This window comes from Coccomyxa subellipsoidea, assembly GCF_000258705.1.
Source record: "Coccomyxa subellipsoidea C-169, whole genome shotgun sequence".
In the NCBI taxonomy this organism is placed as follows: domain Eukaryota; kingdom Viridiplantae; phylum Chlorophyta; class Trebouxiophyceae; family Coccomyxaceae; genus Coccomyxa; species Coccomyxa subellipsoidea.
The window spans coordinates 2,260,392-2,282,961 of NW_005178037.1; the positions used below are offsets into that span (position 1 = coordinate 2,260,392).

At 49.7% G+C, this 22,570-nt stretch overlaps 6 protein-coding genes across 6 annotated transcripts; 3 read left to right on the top strand and 3 right to left on the bottom strand.

The window, feature by feature from the left end:
- Nucleotides 1-168: 168 nt before the first annotated feature.
- Nucleotides 169-3,848, top strand: COCSUDRAFT_41551 (hypothetical protein; the record flags this gene model as incomplete). The annotated part of the gene is made up of 7 exons (XM_005648790.1): nucleotides 169-211; nucleotides 338-535; nucleotides 829-933; nucleotides 1,196-1,363; nucleotides 2,771-2,968; nucleotides 3,259-3,363; nucleotides 3,628-3,848. 7 exons carry the CDS (start codon nucleotides 169-171, stop codon nucleotides 3,846-3,848), a joined length of 1,038 nt encoding a protein of 345 aa, XP_005648847.1.
- A 3,614-nt stretch (nucleotides 3,849-7,462) lies between these two features.
- Nucleotides 7,463-8,509, top strand: COCSUDRAFT_41552 (hypothetical protein; the record flags this gene model as incomplete). The annotated part of the gene is made up of 3 exons (XM_005648791.1): nucleotides 7,463-7,679; nucleotides 7,998-8,219; nucleotides 8,421-8,509. 3 exons carry the CDS (start codon nucleotides 7,463-7,465, stop codon nucleotides 8,507-8,509), a joined length of 528 nt encoding a protein of 175 aa, XP_005648848.1.
- A 4,959-nt stretch (nucleotides 8,510-13,468) lies between these two features.
- On the top strand, nucleotides 13,469-15,311 carry COCSUDRAFT_41553 (hypothetical protein; the record flags this gene model as incomplete). The annotated part of the gene is made up of 4 exons (XM_005648792.1): nucleotides 13,469-13,537; nucleotides 13,683-13,769; nucleotides 14,559-14,717; nucleotides 15,090-15,311. 4 exons carry the CDS (start codon nucleotides 13,469-13,471, stop codon nucleotides 15,309-15,311), a joined length of 537 nt encoding a protein of 178 aa, XP_005648849.1.
- Nucleotides 15,312-17,203: 1,892 nt separating this feature from the next.
- Nucleotides 17,204-17,592, bottom strand: COCSUDRAFT_62807 (hypothetical protein; the record flags this gene model as incomplete). Its single annotated transcript, XM_005648793.1, has 2 exons — nucleotides 17,204-17,223; nucleotides 17,439-17,592. The coding sequence occupies 2 exons, from the start codon at nucleotides 17,590-17,592 to the stop codon at nucleotides 17,204-17,206; spliced, it is 174 nt and encodes a 57-aa protein (XP_005648850.1).
- A 1,454-nt stretch (nucleotides 17,593-19,046) lies between these two features.
- COCSUDRAFT_62808 (hypothetical protein) lies at nucleotides 19,047-19,916 on the bottom strand (the record flags this gene model as incomplete). Its single annotated transcript, XM_005648794.1, has 2 exons — nucleotides 19,047-19,243; nucleotides 19,715-19,916. 2 exons carry the CDS (start codon nucleotides 19,914-19,916, stop codon nucleotides 19,047-19,049), a joined length of 399 nt encoding a protein of 132 aa, XP_005648851.1.
- Nucleotides 19,917-21,491: 1,575 nt separating this feature from the next.
- COCSUDRAFT_33029 (hypothetical protein) lies at nucleotides 21,492-22,242 on the bottom strand. The gene has a single exon (XM_005648795.1). The coding sequence runs from the start codon at nucleotides 22,088-22,090 to the stop codon at nucleotides 21,920-21,922; it is 171 nt and encodes a 56-aa protein (XP_005648852.1). The 5' UTR covers nucleotides 22,091-22,242; the 3' UTR covers nucleotides 21,492-21,919.
- Nucleotides 22,243-22,570: the final 328 nt, after the last annotated feature.

Below are 22,570 nucleotides of genomic sequence, written 5' to 3' on the forward strand. Positions count from 1 at the left end.
ACATCTCGGAAAATCAAGTATTCAGTCTGCACCCTGTGGTGGCTGCAACAGCTGCCACAGCAGCCCTGTGCCTTGAGCAGAGAAAGCTGTTTCTGATGCTTGCAATGTGGCCTCCTGTGCAGAGAAATTTGCTTCTTGCTTTTCCGATCCAATCAGGAAATCTTTAGAATGGCACAGAATGGTGAAGGAGAAACTCGCCTGGTCGACCCTGGTGCGCAAATTGATTGAACCACATAAAGTTATGCTTAATTTTCTTCAGATCCAAGGGGTTATCAATCACGTGCTCATGTCTTGCTACACGTCTCAGTGCTGCTATATGGCTCAATGCTTTGTGCAGATCCAAGCTGGAAGTTTGTGGGATATGCGCCCTTTGTGGTGTATCCTTCCCTGTTTGGCAAGGCTGCACCGCTGTGGCTGGACCTGTACCATGGCCCCAATGAAACCTGTGGGCCCAATGAGGGGCGCCTGCACGTGGCAAATGTCGATGCTCTTGTTGGACTGAGAGGCAGCCGGCAATACGCGACAATTGTCAAAGGTATGTCTCCTGCTTGATCTCAGACAAAGCTCACAGATGTGTTCAGCAAGCATGTGCCTGAGAAGCAGGAATTGGAGGTGCTTATTTACCGCTGGCCCTGGCTGGCGGGGGCGGTTTGATAAACTGGGTATTGTGCCCGCGGTTGATTGAGTCTAGCCGGCATCTGTCGAGCCATCAAGGCTGAACCGCGTTTGTCTGCAGATGTACCTTGCCTCTGGGCAGAGAAAGTGTGTGATTGTAATATAAAGTATAAGTTCCTGCTGCAGGCCTTTAAGGGTTTGAGCTGTGTGCAGGCGCTGGGACAGCATTCTACGCAGATGCGCGAGCTGACGGGCTGAGTACTGAGACCTTTCGCTACTTTGATGAGTTCAAGGGAGTTGGCAATCACATATTCCCAAGTAAGTGCCCTGGCATTACTCAGGTTGCAGTCAATGCTTCTGCCTGTTTTGATTTGGCAGACTGTAATCTGTCATTGCCAGTATTTAATGTCCAACCACTGGATTTCCCTTTGCAGGCAACTGATCCTGCACTGTTGGTTTCTGACAGTCAGGGCCCAAATCCTCCCTTGATAATTGTATAAATTGGTGCTACTCCGGAGGTGTAAGATTCTGTCCAATGTACCCTTGAAAGCATTTTGAGGAAAGATATTTTGCCATGCAGATGATCCATTCTCGGTGGAGCTGAGGTTTGTGCTCACTGGGATGTTTGGAGATCCAATTAATGTGGCCCACGCGGTTGCTGTGACATGCGGCGCCTACTACTTTGGATGGCATCCCAAGACTGCACATGTGCTGTACATGATGCTGACGGTGGTTAAGTGGGGCTTGCGTGCACACTGGGCATATTCTCGGGGCCATCTTGACGCCTTCCTGGGACTGGCATGATAGCTTAAAGTCATAAAACAGCCTTTTGCATGTTGGATCACCTCTAGAACAGCAGTGTCCCTCTGGGTGATGTCATGCATGGAGGCTGGTTCTGGAGAGAAACACCGACGTGGAATCGGCATGGCGCAACTAGTCATGCGGATTGCTGTCACCCATTGCTATCGGATTAATGCTGCGTATCGTTGTATTGACTTGAAATTGCAGGTCCATTTTGTCACCTCGCGATGTTTGCATGGATGTCTGGCACATGACTCATCCAACCCCTGCGAAGACTTATTCTTCAGGCATACTATGTCCCATTCTTATCTTCTGAAAGCACCATCTAGCATGCACCAGATCAGCCGCAGCAAAGCCTTAGAGAGTCTGAAAGCCAGAATGATGGGGCATTCCTATTGAGCTACCTGCGGTACCGCAGGTGATCACCACACGTGGATACACTTGCCCTCCAAGAAATTTCCATGGGTCTCTCTGCTATAAATTCACGTGCTGTGTTTTGGCCTTTTTTTACTTTGCAGGGATCATAAGCTCCCTAATTGCAGTATCAGAATATTTGGTCATGACTAGAAGCAAAGAACTCTCAAAATTCAGCACAGCACCTTGCATGCATGATGATGACTAACAGTTCGCCAATCAAACCAACGCCAAAAGCGCTTCTGATTTTTTGCGTGTTGGGGACAAAACCTTCTGCATTGGCTAAGTTGCTGATGCGAGCAAGGGCTTCGCATTACACTTTTAGCACACTGTTCCGATTTCGCAAGTGAGCTCCCTATAGGCCTAGGCAAGCATAGTCACCCCATCAGATCCTAAGGTGAGATCCCTCTGATAAAGTCTGTAGTCGAGTTTCTCTAATCCATAGAAATCGCACCAGTCTTATGCCGTACTTAGGCTGCTGTGCTTGTGGACAGGGGTTTCTTTCCAGTGTTTCGTCTCGTGTGAACGGTTTATGCCAGGTGCGTCAAACTGCAGAATGTCTACCATCTTAGAACTTCTTTGAAGGCCTCCTGACTGACGAAGCTGTTTTCCAGCAGTGTTTAGCACGCACCTTGTGGTGGTTGGCACAGAAGCCATTGCAGACCTGTGCTCTCTGAGTGTGAGTTTGGATGGAAGCAACCTGATGCTTGCAGGCTGCTTGTAACCAGGAGGAACCTGCTTTCTACTTAGCTCACCCAGGCAGGGAGAAAAAGAGGATGGCACAGGATGGTGAAGGAGAAGCTCGCCTGCTCGATCCTGGTGGCGAAAGCAAACTGTTCGAGCAGGCGAGCTTTAAAAGCTACAATCATACAGTAATTGCACCACACATGCATGCTCAGGGTCTGCATGGAGGCTCACTCTTCTGGATCATGTGCTGCAGATCCGAGCTGGAAGTTTGCGGGATACTCGCCGTTTGAGGTCCACTCCACCCTGTTTGGCAAGTCTGCACTGCTGTGGCTTGAGCTGTACCATGGCATCAGTGACACCTGTGGGCCAAAGGAGGGGCGCCTGCATGTGACCAATGCTGATGCCCTTGTGGAACTGAAAGGCAGCCGGCACCATGCATCTGTGAATAAAGGTAGGACAACTGCACGTGTTGATATGAGGCTCCCAAAAGGACTAGACAAGCATATGACCAAGAGGCAGTATAGGAGGCTAATTTTTGTCTTGCTGCTGACTCCGGCTGACAAGGGCCGGTAGAAATACAGAGCATTGTGCGCTTGTTGTTTGGGTTGGTTGAGGCTTGCTTGGATCGGGCAGGCCGAGATATGCAACAGCCTTCACCTGTACCATGTCTGCAGAAGCACCTTGCTTCTTGGTATGTAAGAGCTCGTGATGCAGGCCCTGACAGGTTTTAGCTGTGTGCAGGTGTTGGGACAGCATTCTATGTAGATGCGCGAGCTGATGGGCTGAGTGCTCAGACCTTCCGCTGCGTAGAGCACTCCACCGGCATTATCAACCACATCTTTGGAAGTGAGTTTCCTGGCCCCTCTTCAGCACAGAGCTAATACCCCTGCATGTCTTGGGCCAACAGAGTGCCATCTTTACCATAGCCAGTCAGTGCCTATCCACTAGTTGAATATCTTTGACAAGTATTTGCTTCTACCCTTGCGGCCTCTAACAGTCAGTGCCAACTTTCTCAATGGAATTTATTTACCAAGGAGATTGTCCTGCACTGGCGGCCTCTAATAGATAGGCCAGACACCGTAAGTCCAATAAAAACTCTTTGCCCCGCAGGTGATCCGTATCTGGTGGAGCTGAGATTCATGGTGTGGGGATTTATGCAGCCTGCAAACTTGGCAGTCGTGATTGCTCTGGCATGCAGCAAGTACTTCTTTGGATGGTCCTGGGAGACCATCTCTTTGGTGGGACTGATGGTGCCGGTGGCCGTTGTGGGCTTGCGTGCATTCTCGGCTCTTCTCAGGGGCGAGCTTGATGCCTTCATAGGGCTGGAATAATAGGAATTATCAACTGCAAAGAGGCAGCGGTATGCCACTATTTTTTGTTGGCCCCGGGTGTGCGTGAGGAGGGATACTGAACCAAGATGGAAACGCCTGCAAGCATTTCGACCTGCCTGTAGGAAGGTGCCGGTGGACATAGGGAGCACTTCTCAGTTGCAAGCTTGATGCCTTCCTAGGGCTGGCCTGAGGGAATCATCCTTGACTGCAACAAATGCACGAGTGTCAAATGCCTCGACAGGTGCAGGAGGGTCACTTTGTGCGGGACTGTCAGAAAGAGCATGATACTGTAAACATAATCGTGGCGGGTCTGTGAAAATGCGCCCTGTGAAGAATGGTTGATCTGTGCAATCGCAATGACCCCTGCTTGGGGGCAGGACATGCATGCGGCCGCCACAAATGCATGCACTCAGTGCCTTCAAGTATCAAAGCATATTTGCATGTATGCACCCAGTCAGAAAAAGTGTGAAGGTGTCTCTGTAGTAACATTGATTTTAAGATTGACATTAACATCAACATAAAGATCAACTTGGGATTCTGGTCGGAATTAACCGGCGTTCCCACTCACTCTGACCTATACCTTACCCCTTGGTCCGGATAGATAATCTAGGTCTGGGAAGCTCATTTCTGCGTTCGCTTGCCTGTTGTAGGAATTGTTTTTAGTGTGGCCCGCATCCTAATCTTTAACGATACCTTGAGCACGAACCTGGCCAGGGATATCGATTGCGCAATAGTAAATCTGCTCGGCTTTTTCAAATGCACTTTCGTCAGCTTATGGCAAAGCTGATCAGACTCCTGGTGCGTATTTCTGACGCCAATTTGAGCATCCTCGAAAGGCCCTCATTGTCATCCACGAGTCCACAACTTCCAGCATGTCGCTCGAAGCTCTGGCACTTTATCCTTTCGTTGTGATCCTCAAGGGTCTGCTCTCACAAGCCGGTGAGCTATTCTTCCCAAACCTGGTGTCCCCTTGTTTTCTACTTTGAGTGGGGTTCGTTCCAGAGCCCCTGCTTTAGCCTTATACTTCCCGACTCGAGATCAAGGCATTCAAGGAGATCACCAGAATTTGAATACTGCTTCCTCTGATCTGTCAGATCTGTCAGATCTGTGACAGAGGTCCCACCACATCCAAAAGTGCCACAGCAGATAAACAAGGCACCTGTCAAGACTGATTTATTATGCCTTGCAGAAAAGCAGTGGGAGCATGTGGGAATTGTACTGGTGGCTGTTTGGAGTCGCAGGCGCCTTTGCTTCTTTTCAGCTGGCACGCAGCATCAGATGGTCCACCTGGATCTCTTTCGTACCTCAGATGACACCTGCCTTCTGGCCATGGCCGAATCAATATCAGGGAAGTGAACGGCCTATTGGAGCAGGATGGAATCCGCCTAAAACCGGACATGAATGCTTGCGCCGAGCGCAAGTACCCTGGTGAGGCTGACTCAGCTCGGAGCTTCCTCGCTCCAATGGGTACTTGCATGCATTGCAGCCTTGCTGAACAACAGTTGAAAGACAGCGTGGCAGTTTTTATCTGATGAAGTGCTACGCACGTGAGTACCAGGCTGGAGGGTCTGTGAATGCAGGGAAGTACGCCTGAAAAGGATATGGCATGATATTGCATGTGGCCTGTTTGCAGGCAAGATTGCCCAGCCACGTGTGCAGCGTAGCCCCTAAAACTGTGCCCTGGGCTGGAGAGCATTTCCCACTGAACCTGATAAGGACGTGCTCAGACAGAGATGCTGCAAAATGGGAGCATCATATCCACAGGGCATCCACCTGCACATCTTTGGGAGTAAGCACTGAGCCCCCCTTGGTGCAAGAATTGTGCTGGTTAGCACTTGCAGGCTGGCTTCTACAACACACGTTTTAGAGTCTTGCCTGAAAGAGTTGCATGCATGCATGCATTGCACCTTTGCTGAATCAATGCCGTGTGTCTCTGTGCAGATACTTTTGCAGATCAAGCGCTGTGCCACTTTTGGCAGCATCATCCTCACTGCAATAGTCCTGCTGGTCTTTGAGAGCCTCGATCCAATGTCTGCCTGGTGCTTTTACATTCCGGTGGGAACGCTTATATTTTCTGTCGCAGTTTGCATCCTTTCTGCATTCCCTTGCTCGACAATGAAATCAGTGATGAGGGCAGCGCAAGCGTCAGTTGTGCTCATGCATTATCAGTGCAAAAGCACAGTTTGCCACATCGGCAAGGAGGGAAATGTTTGCAGTAGCCTGCTTGATAAGGTGCCTTGGAGGTTTCCATGTTGCAGAAAAAACGTTCAGCTTCAGACATAACGTTGTCTTCTGCGCACTCTTGATTCAAGGCATGCACACCCTCTTGAGCCCTCTCCAACATTCAGCATTCATCGCAACCAGCAACATAGCTTTCTGTGTCCCTGCACATTTTCATGCTGCCTGCAGCGGTGCTTCCAGTAAAGAACATTACTGGCAGAGCGCCGCTTCCCAACCCTGCTTGCTTGAGCTTTCCTTGCCTTGCTACCAGCTGCAGTCGGTAGACCCCGGCAGACTTGTAGTTGCTGCATCAGTTGCACTGCCCGAGGTCCAGCCAGTTTTCAATCTGGCAGACAAACCCCAAAGTGAGCCCGCAACAAGTTTGATGCAGGTGATCTTGTTGTAACGCATGGGCTACCAAGAAGATCTAAATACCGTGTGGAGCAGCTCAAATTGCCTGGATCCGTCTCTAAGCATGCTATGATCACAGTGGCCGCCATTTTCTTGTGTCAAGAGACATGCATGGCCTGCATGACGGGAGTTCCTCATGCCATTATAGCCCCAAACTGGTTGGATTCATGCGATCGGTAGCACCTGTGGATGTCTTAGTAATGAAATACTGGACACAATTAACTAGATGGCAGACTACTGGAGCCAGCAAAAAATTGAATTAAAAGGATGTTGGAGGTGTCTCCACATGCATTAGTCATCGGCTGCCAATCTAGGCTCTGGAGCAATTTGAAAACTTTTCCATCTTGTGCTGGGTGAAATGAAGATGAAGACGACGTGCATCATGTCCGATCGGCGGACAGTCTGAGGGTTGATCCAGTCTCAAACCTGCTGAAAACGTTGCACATTGTGGAGGGTCACTTGTAGAGGTTGGGCGACAACTACTCAGTAGTAAAATGCCTCAGTCAGATCACCGAGCTCTGATTGCTTGGCGAACGGCCTAGAAACAGCTCCTGAAAGATTCATTTAAGGGATCAAGCACAAATTCAGGGTGGACGTTTGAGCTCTGGACTGTCCAGCGTCTTTTCAGCTGGCCTTGGTGCTGAGGAAGTCTTGAAGGTACATCTCTCGACATCGGTTGTTTAAGTTGTGAATATGCTGCAAGGTCTAAAGGCGCTGGTGCATTCGAAGCAGCGCTGCTGCAGGCCAAGAGGCTGTGAAACTATTGAGGAGAAGGCTTCCTTTCTCGTAGGAACGTCAATCAACGCATCAAAGGTAAAGCTACCTAATAATACACGATAAAATTTGCTGCCAGGATTGCAATAATGGCATTCACCACGTCGATGTCAAAGACTCTCTTTCCTGGTGATAGTAAGGACTTCAAAATCCCTGATAATTCTTTCTGCTGTGCCTGGCAGAGCCTTTCAGAAATATTTGTCCACAAAATGGGGGATCACGGGGATGGCAACCTGCCAGCATCCTCACCCACGAGTATCATCAAGCACCTTGAGACAAGGGCGGCATATGAGAAGCTGAGCATTCTGGACAAAGGGTTGCTGATCAACTACCTCCAGCACAAAAGTGGAGCGCGTGTCACAGCCGTCCTGACAGAGCCCATATGGAAGCTTGTTGGGCGTGTAGAGGAGATGAGTGCCCTCAAAGGTGTTGTTTCCCCTTAGTGCTAGCAGCATCCTGATGGTTCTGCATGCAATAAGATGCATATTGCATGCATTCTGATGCATGCTATCCAGATGTTGCCCCAGAGGCAGTACTTTTACCGTGTCGATTACACAGATCAGCAGATTGGGTTCTGTATCAGTGTAAGCCTATCACAGGCTTTCCAACGATGCAAAGAGGCCATACATGCCAGCGATCATGACATGTGCTGGAATCATTGGCTACTCAACGTGCTTTATGGACTAAACTGTGCAATCATGACATGTGCTGCAGTGACTCAGTGAGCTTCTGTGCTTTGTGCAGATCCTGAGTGGACGCATGTGGGAGTGATCACGGCAGACATTCGCAGAGACTGGTTCTTCTTTGACACCCGCATGTCTTTGGAGCGACTGGACATCTTCCTTGAGTTCTACCCTGCCAGGCCGGCACCGAGGCTGGGGCGCATCAACATGGCAGAGCTTGAGCTTCTGATGTACCCTGCCGGCCACAGGACATTCCCCCGCACTGCAGTCTACAGCAAATCAGGTCAGTGTCTGGTGTTTACTCATTCCTTTAGTGCCGAAGAATTCCCACGCACTGCAGTGTACAGCACTTCAGATCAGCTTTTAGGATCTACTCAGGTGTTGTGTACCCTATTGGCCAAAGGACATTCCCCCGCACGGCAGCCTGCAGTGACTCAGGCCGGTGCCTTGTATTTAAGTGGTCCTTGTAATTTTCTAGTTGCAGATGCACTGCCATGCACTGCTGCTTACACCGAAAAGGGCCTGCATCTAGCATCATCTCAGTCACTTCTGGCAGTATCTGCTGGAGTTTGAGTTGCAGTAGCTAGGAGTTTTGCTGCTCGTACAATATGGGCGAGTCAGATTCACAGCAGCTGCAGTGTTTAGCTGGTTCCAGACCCGGCTAGATTCCTTCCATATATTGTAGTTGCCAGGGTTTTTGCTTGATATCACTATCGCAGATATGTCAAAAGAGTTTAAACCTCTTCTGCACTCACATCCACATTGCTGAGCGCCCAACTCTGCGCGGCTGCATCCCTCCAGTTGGCCGTCCAGCATTAGTGGCTGGCAATAATGATCCATTGAGGCATTAGAGTGCAGCATGCTATTTTTGATAACACGGTTACTGCTGAAATTTGACTTGCACCAGCAAGGATTGTCGTTGCTGGTACAACACGGATAAGTGAGAAGTACAGCAGCTGCAGGAGTCACTCCGTCACAGGCAGGGCCAGGGCAGGCCTGCTGCCCTGCTACAACAGAACCGTAATGTATGTTTTCCAGGGCATGTGTCTTGGTGTCAGTCAATTCAGCGATGCTGAGATGATCTTTCAGTTGTGCATGTGCAGGCTTGATGGAAGCAAGGGCAGATGGCCTGAGCTGGCACATGTTCTCTAAATATCCCCCAGGCAAAGAATATCTCTTGCTAGAAGGTGTGTCATTTACACGAGCTCCCACAACCTGTCTGCTTCTCAAGCTTCCTTTTATGGGTGAAATAGCTGCTTATGGACACAATTCGAACATTCACTGACAGCATGTGTGATCTTGCAGTTACTCTCTACATATTGCTGCGCCCCTTTGGAAAACTACTATGCTTCTGTCTGAGGTCCTGCCTTCACGCCATCATCTTTCTGGGCAATGCTTGCATGGCCACCATTGGTGCATTGATAGCTCTTCCAGCGGTCTTAGTATATCTCTTCTGGGCTCCCGCAATTTTTGTCATAGAAACAGCCATAGGCTATGCAAAAGGGCTCATTGGGTTTCTGGGGGACATAGAGCAGGCTTGCTCAATCAAGAGCAGGTCGTTTCGCATGTGACATGCGCAAGAGCCTGCAAGAGCGGTGCATGGGTTAGCTGTGAATTGCGTAGCTGCACACAGGCAGGCAGCCTCACACTGGCCTCGAAAGTAGTCTAAGGGGGTGATTGACTTGAACGTGAGAAGGTCTTTCAGGAGATATCCATGGAAATTGCAGTGGTGTAAATGCCCTTTAGCTGCAGCATGCAGGCATGACGAGGAAGCTGAGTTCTGACTCAGAAGCTCGGAGCTGTCCACCATATTGATTTGCCAGGCGTTTGACTTTTGTCCTGGGTGAAAGACAACAGGTGACGGCATTTTTGATAGCAGCTGTGTCGCTGTCGATTCTGGAGCTGTTCATTGGTGGCTTAATTTTGCTTATATCTCCTATCTGTTAATTACCCTTGTGATCACAAAGTACCGCGGCAGTGGTTTAGGGTTCAGATCATGTTGTGCATCCTGGAAAACGTGTTTGTTGCTGAGATGTAGGATGGCTGCTGCTGTGTCCCAAGGCGCCGTTTGTGGTATCACAAGTTCAGGAATTGGTGTTGAATGCTTTGCATGAATTTCCACTTCAGGACAGACACCCCTTTGCTGCCTGGATGTCCTGTGCCCCTGGAGGAAATTTCGAGCAATGTTGCCTAATTAGAATTCGGAGGAAACTGCGAAAGCCCGAAATGAAGTTCCCTGCGACCAGCAGCCAGCAGCCCCTGTCACTGCCTATGATCCTAGCAAGGACGCGGCGACCAGAAATTCGTTCAAGAGCGCTTTGCTGTTTGCATCGAGTAGAACAGGCTGCTGAATGATCTCGAGACCTTACTGGGCACAAAGCATCCCCTGGCAGAGTGCACGCTTCCCTCGTCGCCTTGAGTTGAATCCTTGATTAGACACCAACTTGGAAAGCTCGCTGACGTACGACCCCAGACTTTACTAAACAGAGCATCGTTTCACAAAGCAGCTTGCCAGTAAACGAACAACAGCAACTGGTATCCAAAAGAAGCTTGCCGTGCAGGTGGCCTAATTCACAGTATCGATTCAAACATGCCTCAAACCGTGCCTGATATTGTCAGATATCTGGAGGCCAAAATGCCTGACGCCCTTGCAAGCATCCTGCAGAAAGCTCTCATTATCAACCTCAGCCACAGCAGACTGCCAGCACTGCCAGACGTGCCTCTCGACACAGCTATTGAGGTCCTGAAGGCTGAAGTGATAGCTTTTGGTGAGGCCTTCAAGCCTCATGTCACCTGTCACCAGTGCATATCCGCTCACCTTCGGAGACACAGGCTGTCTCATCCAGCTCTGTCTCAGAGCTGATGAGCTAGACAATGGTGTGCACCGTGGCAGATAGTCAGTCTTCTCATTGCCCTTCCTAGGCTACAGTATTCCCCAATGCACTTTGTGTTGCAATGCAGGACCTCAGTGGAACCTTGTGGGGACTATCCTGGCAGCTGTGCGCGGCAGACTCCGCCCGGGGCTGTTCAGGTTTCGCGCAAGGCACCAGATGATATGCCTGGGTCTCTACAGTGCCCCGGATGACACCTGCCCCCCAGGCCATGGCAGGCTGATTGCTGCAGAGGTGAAAGAACTGGTACAGCAGGATGGGCTCCGCCTGAAGCCAGGCATGAACGCTGCTGTGGAACCTGAGGGTGAGGGTGAGTCCTTCCACCAATACAGGCTGGCTGGCTGTACATAACCTTTGCACTGCAGTTCCAGTCCTCACCTGAGTTTGCAAGAAATGCATTGTGCCGGAATGAGATCCGCACGAGGGAACTGCATGCTTTCAAGAAGGGACAAGACAGATTGTCAGAGGTTGAGCACAAATTTTACAGCTGTACAACCGAGCAGGGCGATTCAGTGGGATGATGTGTTGTGTACTGTGTGCAGGCCATGAGCCCCAGCTCTTTTCCCAGGAGAATGGTCTTAGCAAGAGGACATTCTCCGCAGCACAGAGGATGTACTCTGAAAACAAAATGGCGGCATTCAGTCAGAGAGCTGCACGATATGGGCCTGCTGCGCCGCAGGAGGCACAGATCTGCATTTCTGCAGGTGTGGGGCATTCCAAAGCGGCACCTTTGGCATTGAGATCAGAGACATCAATTTGTGCAGAGGCCATTGAGGCTAGCATGTATATACTGACAACATCAGTGTGATTGCTGCACAATCAACTGGAACAATCAATTGGAACAATCAATTGAGACAAACAATTGAGACCCCGGAGACACTCTGCAACCTATAGGCATCAGACTTACAGCAACTTGTGGATTTGCAGATACATTTGGCGACCAGATGCTTCAAGGCCTCTACTGGGATTACCGCCTCATCCTGGAGTGGTTGCCATTAATGCCATTAGCAGTACTACCTTTTGGAAGCCTCACAAGTGATGGCCGCTGGATAACAATTGCGCTTCTCTGTCTGGCGGCGCTGTTCAAGCTTGCGTTGACCATCTTTATGGCTCACATGCTGTCGGTACTGGCTTGATTGGCTTTGGTAAGTAGTCAAACAGTGCATGACTGGAGCAATTCAGTTGATGTGGAGCTATGGAGTGAATCGAGGGCCCAAGCAAATGGCTTCAATATTGCCTAGCCCTGGAGGGCAGATTCGTCAGTAGTGGTCCAATTTCGGCCTGGCAGAGTGTGGTGTGTTGAGCACCGTTTCAATGCTTGAATTTCTCTAGCTTGGTTCTGGAGTGTCCAGCAAGGGTTAGGATTGGGGCAGCCTTTACCTGCAGCTCGACTTCGCCAATTTAACTTTTCTTCTGACAAAGAGTGCATGTAATGCTTAGATTTCCATATGGCTTATTTGAAAGGAGTGGCTTGACATACAAATCATTATGTTTTATTTTCGCGGCAGTACACAACGCTCTGCCATGTGTAAGAGCGGCTTCACGCGCACAGTTTGGCAACTTTACTGCAATGTGCACATTTGCGAATGCCCTTTTTGAGACAACAAAGTTTAGACTGATTATGCTACTGCCCTTCTCTCGGCATGCTGCAGCCCCTGTTCATCAGAGAGCATGCCAAGAGATCTCTATTCACATGCTTCTTCATACGTTTCCTAGCTTTCATACCCTTTCCAGGATTCCTAGATCTCCTAGCTCTCATACCCTTCCTAGCTCTCCTATCTCTCCTATACTTCATACCCTTCCCAGTATCCTAGATCTCCTATATTTCCTAGCTCTCATACACTAGCGGGCATCCCGGCTGGCCTTTTTAAAATAATGCAGGGTCAGCGGGTGGGCTGGCGACTCCGCTGAGCATGTGGCCCACACGCGCGGGCGCCCCGGCTCCGCTGTATAAAAGAGTGCAGCAAACATTTCTAGAGTGAACGGTCAGCAGCAGCAATAACACTGGCATTAGCATGCAGCAAAGAGCTCAGCCTTTACTGCAGATTGACGGTCCCTGGACATGTCGAAGACTCCGGTAAGAGCTTCTGTTGGTGGTGATTACTTTGTGCTGCGCCAATACTGTAGAAAATAGATTGAGTCATGCAAATGCTGCATTATATTAAATGATCTATAGGTCTGCCTGTGTTGCAGTGCCTCGATTTCAGCCTTAGTCTATAAGGTCCAGATCCAAGGAGATGCTGCTGCCATGCAGACTAGTCCATGCATGCTTGATCAGGATATACCTGGGCACGAGTTGCCGAGAGGCTGGGCACAGGCTGGACAGTCCTTGTGGCCTCGCAGTACTGTGCTGGGATTGCCTGCCATTCCTATTGTATCTCCTGAGCTCTCTACATCTTGAAGGAGTATGTCTGCTGTAGTAATTCGATTCACATGGCACACTCGTGGTGACGTCAGCGCGCACTGGATGCGCTCAGTCCAGCCTGCGATCCTCCACAAGAGGATTGTCGCTGGCGCTCTCCATCTCGCCTGAATCTGTTCGACCGAAGCTTTTCTATCTTGTAAGTCTACATTTAGCCGTTTTGCTAGAGTCCGATCAGCTGACTCGTCACTCGTCTCCGATACAAAAGTCAGGACCATCATGCGCATTCTCTGCCTTCTTCTAGCTTTTGTAATCGCTCTGCACGCCCCGTCATCGTGCATGGCCGACGTGAGCATCCTTCACTACACCGTTCGCACGGTCACAAAAGCAGACCCTTTTTGTGTGGTCCGACGGACTCAGCAGCATGCTTGCTCGGCACGTAATGAGCAAGCTTTTGACTGACGTGCTGAGGCCATCTCTTGTGGGTATGCAGGAGTACAGGGCTACTCTGGATGGGTTCTCTGTAGTGCCTCCACTGAACATCAGCAACAATGGCACAGCCACCTTCACATTCAAAGAGGTAAATATCCCCAGTTCTTGGATGGTGTTAAGCTTCTTGTATCTCCGTTTGAGGGAGATTTTCCCTTGCATGCAACGGCACAGACTTCTTGACCCGCTTAGTCTACCCATGATGAGCGTTGATGCTGTTTTTGAGCAGCCGATAGAGCATGCGCCTCAGCATCGTGCCCAAGGCCCGTTGAATGGGCCTTGCTTGGATATGGCGAGTCAACAAGGTGTAGGATTGTGGCAGCGCTGTGTGGCTGGCCTTTAACTGCAGCATGTCTGCAGGACGTACCTTGCCTTAAGGCAGGAAAAGCGTGTACTAATAACAATAATATTAATGGTAATATTGTTACCTTAACAATAATAGGGCATTGATGCATGAACCTGTTTCTGTAGGTGGTCCCTTCTATCTATCTTGCCACTCTGCTGATCTCGACAGAATGCAACCCTTTCAGAGACAGTATATTAACACGCGGCTGCGGGACATTGCTGCAGCGCTCTGTGCTCTAATACTTGTTTATGGATCGGCATTCTGCAGCATGGGATGTTACAACTAGATATGACGATGCTCAGCGAGCCAATGAAGCACTGTGCAAGCTATTCCTCACGCCGTATGTGCCAATGCATCTCCTCAGCGTTTAACGCAGCACAGGATTGGATATTGGGTGGACCTCAGGAGTCCATCAAGGGATAGGATATGGCAGCCTTTGCTGCAGCTCATCTGCAGCTACACCTTGCCTCTGGCGTGGAAGGTGTGTAATGCTATTTCCAGTAAAGTATTTTGAAGCTATTCTGTGCAGCGCAGGAGGACCACACGGCAGTGATGTACTTCCAGGTCAACATCACCGCTCCCGGTGGTGCGCGAGCAGCAGAGCTGCACCAGGCATCGACACAGGACCCCCTCAACACCAACGGCAACACCACAGCTGTGCTCTGGGGGCCCCATGACCCCCACCAGGACAAGGTCAACTGCCTCAGCTGCTTACTTGCATGCATGCATGCATGCTTCCTTACATGCATGCATGGTAGCGCATAAGTATATGCCCATGATGCCCCATGGTCTGGTGCTTCGACATTTAGAAGCAAATTATCTGATTTATGAGGGATCATGCTACTTCTGCCTATTCCCTTTCATCAATATCCATCCATCCTGCATGCAGGGATTTCAGCTTTGCATGCCTGGTGAAAGAGCACGAAAGATTTATCAGTGAGAAGCATGCTGTGCATGTCTGATGCCAGGAAAGCCCTTTGGATGCTTCCCAATGCATGCAATTGCCTGAATAGCGCCCCACGAGACACATTTTCCCCTGAAGGATTGTGTGTCACCTGCACGCAGCCGGTGGATGGGCAGCTGGGGGCAGGCAAGCTGACCACCCCAGATCTGTTTGGGCCGCTGAAGGGGCTGGGCATCATAAACCTGAAGGACCAGATCGACAACGGGGGCCTGATCTACCTTGTGATCCTCACCAAAGACCACCCAGAAGGAGAGATGCGAGGGCAGCTGATCTCAGCAGAGAACCCATATGCCACAGACATACTTGCTGTGGCGGCAGGCTGAGATGCATTACCAAGTATCTGCCAGAGCTGAAATGACAGTTTTGTAAAGCTTTACAAATGCTTGTTTTTGCTGTGCTGGGAGCTAGCTAGTCTAGTCTCCTCCGTCCTGTGCAAAGTGCGGGCAGAGGCGTCAGCATGCGGCCGCAACTCATGTACAGACTGCCGTGGAGGCCAGATGAAACTTTTTTGGCTTTTGAAGCCTTTTGTTAGAAGTGACGTGTCTGTCGGAGGCTGTGCTGATGATGCTGCAACAGGGACTGCAAACTGTGGTCACTTTTGTTGGCACAGGCCACTTTTGGAAGCAAAGGTGCACTGCTTAACGCTTGACCAAGGTTTTGAGCAATGCTATGAGGGAACTATATTACCAGGTACCCTTTTGCTCTGCCAAAAACTAAATTGTTTTGCCTGAAACTGTGATCTGCCAGTGTTGCAGCGCATGCTGATGTGCAAATACCGGAAAGCTGCAGCATTGATCAGATACTTGTGATTGCCGCAGTGCCTGTCTGAATAAGAGTTGTGAGTATAGCACTTGTCAATTTGACACTGCAGGGAAACTGCAGTGTCAGATTGATGACTTGTCTATGAAGCTGCCTCGCTGCATTGCCTTGAAGACTGCAGACTTTGAAATGCAGAGGGAGGATTGGTCCGGGTTGTCTGTTCTGAGGAAGCTGAAGATGAAGAAGCTGCTGCGTGCTAATTTGCAACCTGCACTTGGGCTCCTATCGATGCAGAAGCTAATTGAAACGATCGAGCGTGGGACTTGATGGTGTCACGTGACCAAGATGTCAACTGTGGATCTGCTATAAACGTGAGGTCTGGGACGTGGCTGGTCATTGCTCTCAGTGCAACTGTAAAGTGACGTCTGTGAGAAGGAAGCTGTACCTGGCCGATTCTGAGGAAATTGCCAGCACAGAAACCACATCCAAATCCTACAGGTTGATCCTCTTCTTCTGCGTACGTTTGCCAATGCACTGCTATGCTCATCGACATCTTGCTGAATATTGAACGACTGGGATCCACCTCCAGAGCCTGGTTAACTGTCCATATTCCAGACAGCGTTCAGCCACACATGTCTGCGAAATCCAACTCTAGCAATTACAAGCACAGGGCAAAGCCGGTGTCAGACATTCACAACGCTCATAGCCACAGCTTCCCATGAAGAAACGCGTGACGTGCAGAGCAGTACAATTAAATGGCAGGCTCAAATGCAACATCTGATGATCTCCTGCCATCGCATGTCCGGAAAATGGTTTGCAGACTCAGATCTGCTTCCCCTGTAACTCAGTGAGGCTGACTGGCAGTCATCAGCAGGGCAAGAGCCACACCCATGCCTCAGCATGCCTTCAGCTTCTATCGCATGCATTTGATTGCAATTTGCAACCCGCTATGTCCCCTGGTCAGAGAGGCGGTGCATGATTTGTCACCAAAGGTATCTGCAATTAACACAACCATGGTGAAGTGACGATGGACATATCAGGCATCAATTTTGTAACCAATAAGAACAAAAACAGAGATACCAATCTAATGATCTGGTCATCCCCTTGACGCTGCTGCATGCATAAAAGTCTTACCAGATTGTGTAAAGTTCTCTGTTCAGTCTGCTGATTATCAGAGAGTCCGGGGCTTGCCTGTTTGTGCCTTTTAAAGGAAGGCTGGTTATATAATGCCATATATGTCATATATGCCACTATGCAAATCTTTCAGCTGCAAAAAGGTGGAACACCCCTGGAGTGTAGCAGCATGTGGCGTGCTCTCAATATACATTGCTGGACTTTTCATGGAGAACTTCCTTTCGCTGAGACTATCTGCACATGCAAGGAGTCAACCCATAATTCCTGCAATGCACAGACACCCTTCAGTTTTTCCTGGCATGTGATCGGGCTGATCTGCCCTCTAGGCTGTGAGTGCATCGTCTACACGCCATGCAACAACCCAGGGGAGGCTTTGTTGCCAAGCAGGTCAGACATGTCTTCATGTTCATGCATGCATGCATCCATCCATCTATTTCTGTGGCATAAGGACTGACGCTCCGCTGTGATGTTCAGCTAATGGCCAGCTGATGGGTTTGCACGATACCAAAGTATAACAACAATAATCACGTGAAGCCAGGGCAAGGAGTAAGACTTACTGCTCGTTTGCAGCTCCACAATAGCCGTCAGTCCAGGGTTCAGGCGGCGGTTGTCGATCTTTAGCAGCTCATTCACCTCGCCCACGATGAGCCTGCCGAGGTCCAGAGGGCACTCTGAATCATATCTAGCACGGACCAGATCCAGCTGCACCATCCGGTGCAGGATTTGAGGAGGAAAGGGGCGGACAGCTGCCGGGATTGTCCCCACCTGGTGCATTTCATGTCCTGCATCGCAAGCCACAGCCATAGTTAAATCCACTGCACCGCTGCTTCTGTTGACATGCGCCAATGCTTGGTCTGCTCCTAATCCCTGTAGTGCGTGCTGCACTTACTTCTCATCTGCAGGACGCACCAGCGTGCAAGTGATGCCCAGCACTACAAAATCGTCATGAATTGCTGTGTGGATGTTGTGTGGAAGCCGCACCAGGATCTCCGATTCCTTGTGTCAGAGCCCGCATATATAAGCTCAGAGGAGCCCGCTTTGGCAGTTGAAGTGATATGGTCATCTTGATGACGAGAGCCTTGTGCAGGATGCTGGTATGAGCATCCGGCACGTTGGCCTCCAGGTACTTGACAGCTTCTGCCGGTTTGTAAGACATTTACATGTTCCTTGCTGAGCAGAGATACCTGCAAAGCCTCAATCTTTTAGAGAACGTCGTGCACCATTGGACGTCCCATGAGGTAGAACATCAGGGAATGCGTTCTTCAGAAAGGGACTTCAAAGATCGGTGTGATCTACTTCTCGGGTTCTCGTTGATAAGAGTTTTCAAGATACTTCCAAGAGAGCTTCGAGTGCCCAGCTCCCTGGATATCGCCTCTCGAACAGATGGACCAGTATCGGTGCAGATCTTGAATCTGCAACACTCGTTGTTGGAGTGCTGGTATCGAATTTCGCAGATTTCGGAATGCTGGGAGGAAAGCTGAACACTGGGCCAAGGCATTCGATTTGCTCCGGGAGTCCTAAACAGGCTTGCACGTGAGGTCCTTAATCAGGGAAATGCAATCATGTCGAGAATGACTACAGACCTACAAGGTAATCCAAGCGCCAATCAAAGGAGAATTCTTCGAAGGGGCTGCCTCACGGTTTACATTAACCATATGTATGCAATGCGTACGCACGCATGCGGCATACATGACACGATGTGCAAGTTGAGAGGGAGGAGATGAGAAAAAGTTGCATACATTTGATGTGCGTTCCATCTTGATTGAACCCTAATTCAGGGCTTGGGTGCACTGGTGGAGATGCCGTTGCATGCCACACAAAGATCAGTGTATCTGCGAACTAATTTCACTTCAAAATCGTCTCCCAGTGTGTGCTGTGCTACCATTCAGATGTTCCAGAATCTACAGATTTGCATTGGCACGCAGTAACCACACTGGCGTTCCCTTGAAACAAAGTACACTTCTCAAACAGGGCCGAATGGTGACTTACTAGAAGCAGGAATGATCACATCCGATCTAGTACATTTAATGCAGCAGGACCAGACTTTGGCAGACTGCACCGCAGGGCATGTTTAGTTCCAAAATCAGGCCTGCTCGCACGACTGGAACAATTGCTGCAGTTGTCATAAATGCTTGACACTATTAATGACATCCTGGCCACGACTGTCAGACCCAGCCCATTACACCCTTGAAGATGGCAACAGAGAAGGGAATGACGACGAAGGACTGAGTTGCGACCAGTGCCACAGCAATAGCCTGCCACCAAGGCAGCCGCCCCCACATGTAGTACAGCACAAACACAAAGACTCCCATCTGCATGTTTGTAAAAATGATGTGCCTGATCTCCACCACTTCAGGGGTGCCTGCGCCAGCCAAATGAGTCAACAATATGTGCAGTTGACAGCCTTTCTGATGTCCGTGGCCCGCTTTACACCAGGTGTTAGGAACAAGGGCTGTAAGGCGTGCCTCTGAAAGCTGAAACGCGCTGATCAGAAGGAGGCAGGCTGAATCCTCCGTAGGTGCACTGATCGATAGGGAAGGTCTGTGTGCTCAGCTGATCTGAGTGCATCCCGAGCGCGAAAGCTTCCCCATTACCTGCAACAGACCACCATCAATCTTGTCGTTGTTGAGAAACATAGAAGAGAAGCACATCCCTATTAGATATCTATCTCCCAAGCAGAAAGTGTCCTCCACCTGTATTGGTGGAACACCTCTCCAGCATGCTTTCCCCTTTCCCTTGCTGGCAGAGGAAAAATAGGCACCACTTTCTAATATTACTGCCAATTGCAAGCGTCCGGAATGGGGTCCTCACATTTGCTTGCAGCGTGTCTCACCTATCATGATGGTTGCATGCCTGCCGGAGCTGGGGCTCAGGTTCACAATGCGGTCGATCTGAGGCACAAGCAGGCGGCCTTCTGTGGGTGTGCATGTGTCATCTGCGCTGCGGTACAGCTGAACGGTGTGCTTGAGGTAGTCACCAAAGCCCAAGAAGGTTGGGCACTTCAGAAAGGTGAGCTTTCCCACTGGCGCAATCATCCTGCCTGGCACATATAATGCATTGCTTCAATTCTATGCAATGGGGACTTGAAGTGCCTTGCAATGCAGGGGCCCGCCTCAATGCACTAGAAGCATGGATAGCACATTCAATGGAGCAGGATCAGAACAGTTCACTGCCTGCAGAGACGCTTTAGGACAGCCCAATCCCCAAGTTGCAGATTAAAAGCTTGTGAATACAAGGCAGGATCTGCTGTCGCTGCTGCAGTAGCCGCAGCTGCCACATCAGAGCTCACGATTGAGATTCATGTTGAGGGAGTCTCAAAGAACTGAGATGAAATGTCATGGGCGGCCACACCTTCTTTTCAGGTTGCAAAGACCGTGACGGCTGTCAGCAGAACTCCAGAAGAGTGGAATGCTTGGTATTGCCTTCAAAGCACCATCGGAAACTCAGAAATATATGTTGCCTTCTATGATCAGCCTGTACACTAGAGAGGCTTATGCCGCTGTTCTGTGCAGGCACCGAAAACCTTCTGTCTTTTGATCGATAGCGTCACAGCAAGACGACCGACCTTGAGGAGGCCTTTCAGACCTATCTTGAGATGCCACTGTCGAAACCTCCTTCTTACATATACGACTTGCTCTCTCTTCAAGTACGGTCAGTGTGCCGTTCATCAGATGATTATAGTGAGTTCAGGTGCCTAATCTGGATCCTCAGTGACCTGGGGTCATTGTGCAGCAAGCAATTCCCTTCTAATGAACCAATGTGGATCACGACAGGGACATGACAAGACATGTTCAAACGCCGCACTTGAAGAACCTCTGATGTTGCAACGTCACCTTATCAGAACTGTGTAGCTGGACTTCAGGGCAAGGGTTTATACTGACAGCTGGCGGTGCCAGCGGTAGGAACTTTCAGCAAAAGGCGATCACATGGATCGATCCTGGACCATGGGACAAGAAGTGTGAATTGTAGGTGAGTGCAGCAAATGCAGCTGCCGGCTGCCCAGCAGCTCTTGGATTGCCGATCAGGAGGACAGCTACTTGACAGCGCTGGACGCCCAAGAAATGCCAGATGGTGCTTTGACAAGATCATTCATACTTCAAAGCGCCTGGAGCATGTTAGGTTGAGGAGTGGATCTGATGTCAGCGGCTGGTGGCAGTGTCGGCTGTGCAGACAGCATGCAGTGGCAAATTGCTGCAAGAGATCCAGGGGAGATGCTGCAGCTGTCCTGTGCTCACCCTGCTTTCATCTATCCGAGCAATCCTGAAACCATGTGGGGTTGTGAAAGGTGGCTGTGCTTTGTGTGATGTAAGGCACAGGAGCTTCAAGCCGACCAGAGACTCTCAACCGCATACTCTGAGCCAAATTGTTGATAGTTCCTCAGTACAGAGCAAGCTTGACCGTCTTTGAGGCTGCTCTTGTTGGGAACATGCAGAGAGCCCAATTGGCCAAGGTCCTTTCCATAGAACATGTATGCTTGAGACTGCAGTGTAGAGATTTTAAGACTTCCATGCCAGATCTGCAGTGTAGAGAGTGCAGGCTGTGATTTGTCTGGCACAGTGTTTCACAAGGGGCCTGAGAACTTTTGTTTTGAATTTTGCAAGATTCGATTGAAGTGACATGGTATTTCTTTCATTCTTAATGTCACCAATTGGTGAAGTCTAGCACGGACTCAGTCTCACTCCAGGCCCAATTCAGCCCAACACCGATTTCCTTAAGCTTAGGACAGTCCTAAGACATATTTTTAAAGCCAGCCTTACGTTGGTGGCAGCATACCACATTTGAACACAGAACAATTGTGGGCAAGCAGTCTCAAGCTCGAGCTCCTGTTGCTCCCATCTCAAATACTGTATTCTGATCCTTCAGCAAGCTTAAGCCACATCAGTCACCACATTTGTGTACCCGTGTACCAAACTTGAACAACCCCATCATTGTAGACCAGATCGATCTCCCTTTAGCAGTAGTACCTATCAAGTTGACAATGTTCTCACGTAGGGCATGAGACTGGGTGCACTTGCCAGAGCCCAGGAAATTTGTCTGCTCACACACAGAGCGCGGCAAAGACCTCTGTATATATACTATATAGGAAGGATTTGACTACAGCGGTATCTGGTTCGAAAATCCCAGGATTGCTGGCACTGGCGTGATGAAAAACTAAAGCACATCTGCTAGGAAATTGCAAATTGTCCCATTTGTGCACCTGGAAAAACATTCCACTGCTTTCTGGCACTGCAGCGCACTACACACTCACCGGGGTGTTTGCCATACTATGAGCTTAGCACATGCACACAAACATATCACATCCACTGTTGGCCATAGTTCATTCCCGAGCAAACAGCTTCCCAGTAGCAGATCAAGCCCAGCGAAAAGAATCAGAAGCGACCCACAATGCAAGATTTCCATTGAAGCCCAAAACATTCCAGACACAAGAAATCAGCGCTTGATGTCGATTTGTGGACCAACAGCGCTCGACACAGGATACCTCCATATCTCATGTGTCACACCAAAATTCAATAATACGGCAGTTTTCTTGATAAGTACTCGAATAGAAAAATAATACCCTCAGCTGCAGGGCAAAGAGTGTCTTGTACTGCCCTGAATGACACAGCTTGTTGGCCAAATGCGCTTGAGCTTGAAGTTTCACACAGGGCAGAATCATGCAAAAGGTCTTGACATTATACCCACAGCCCAG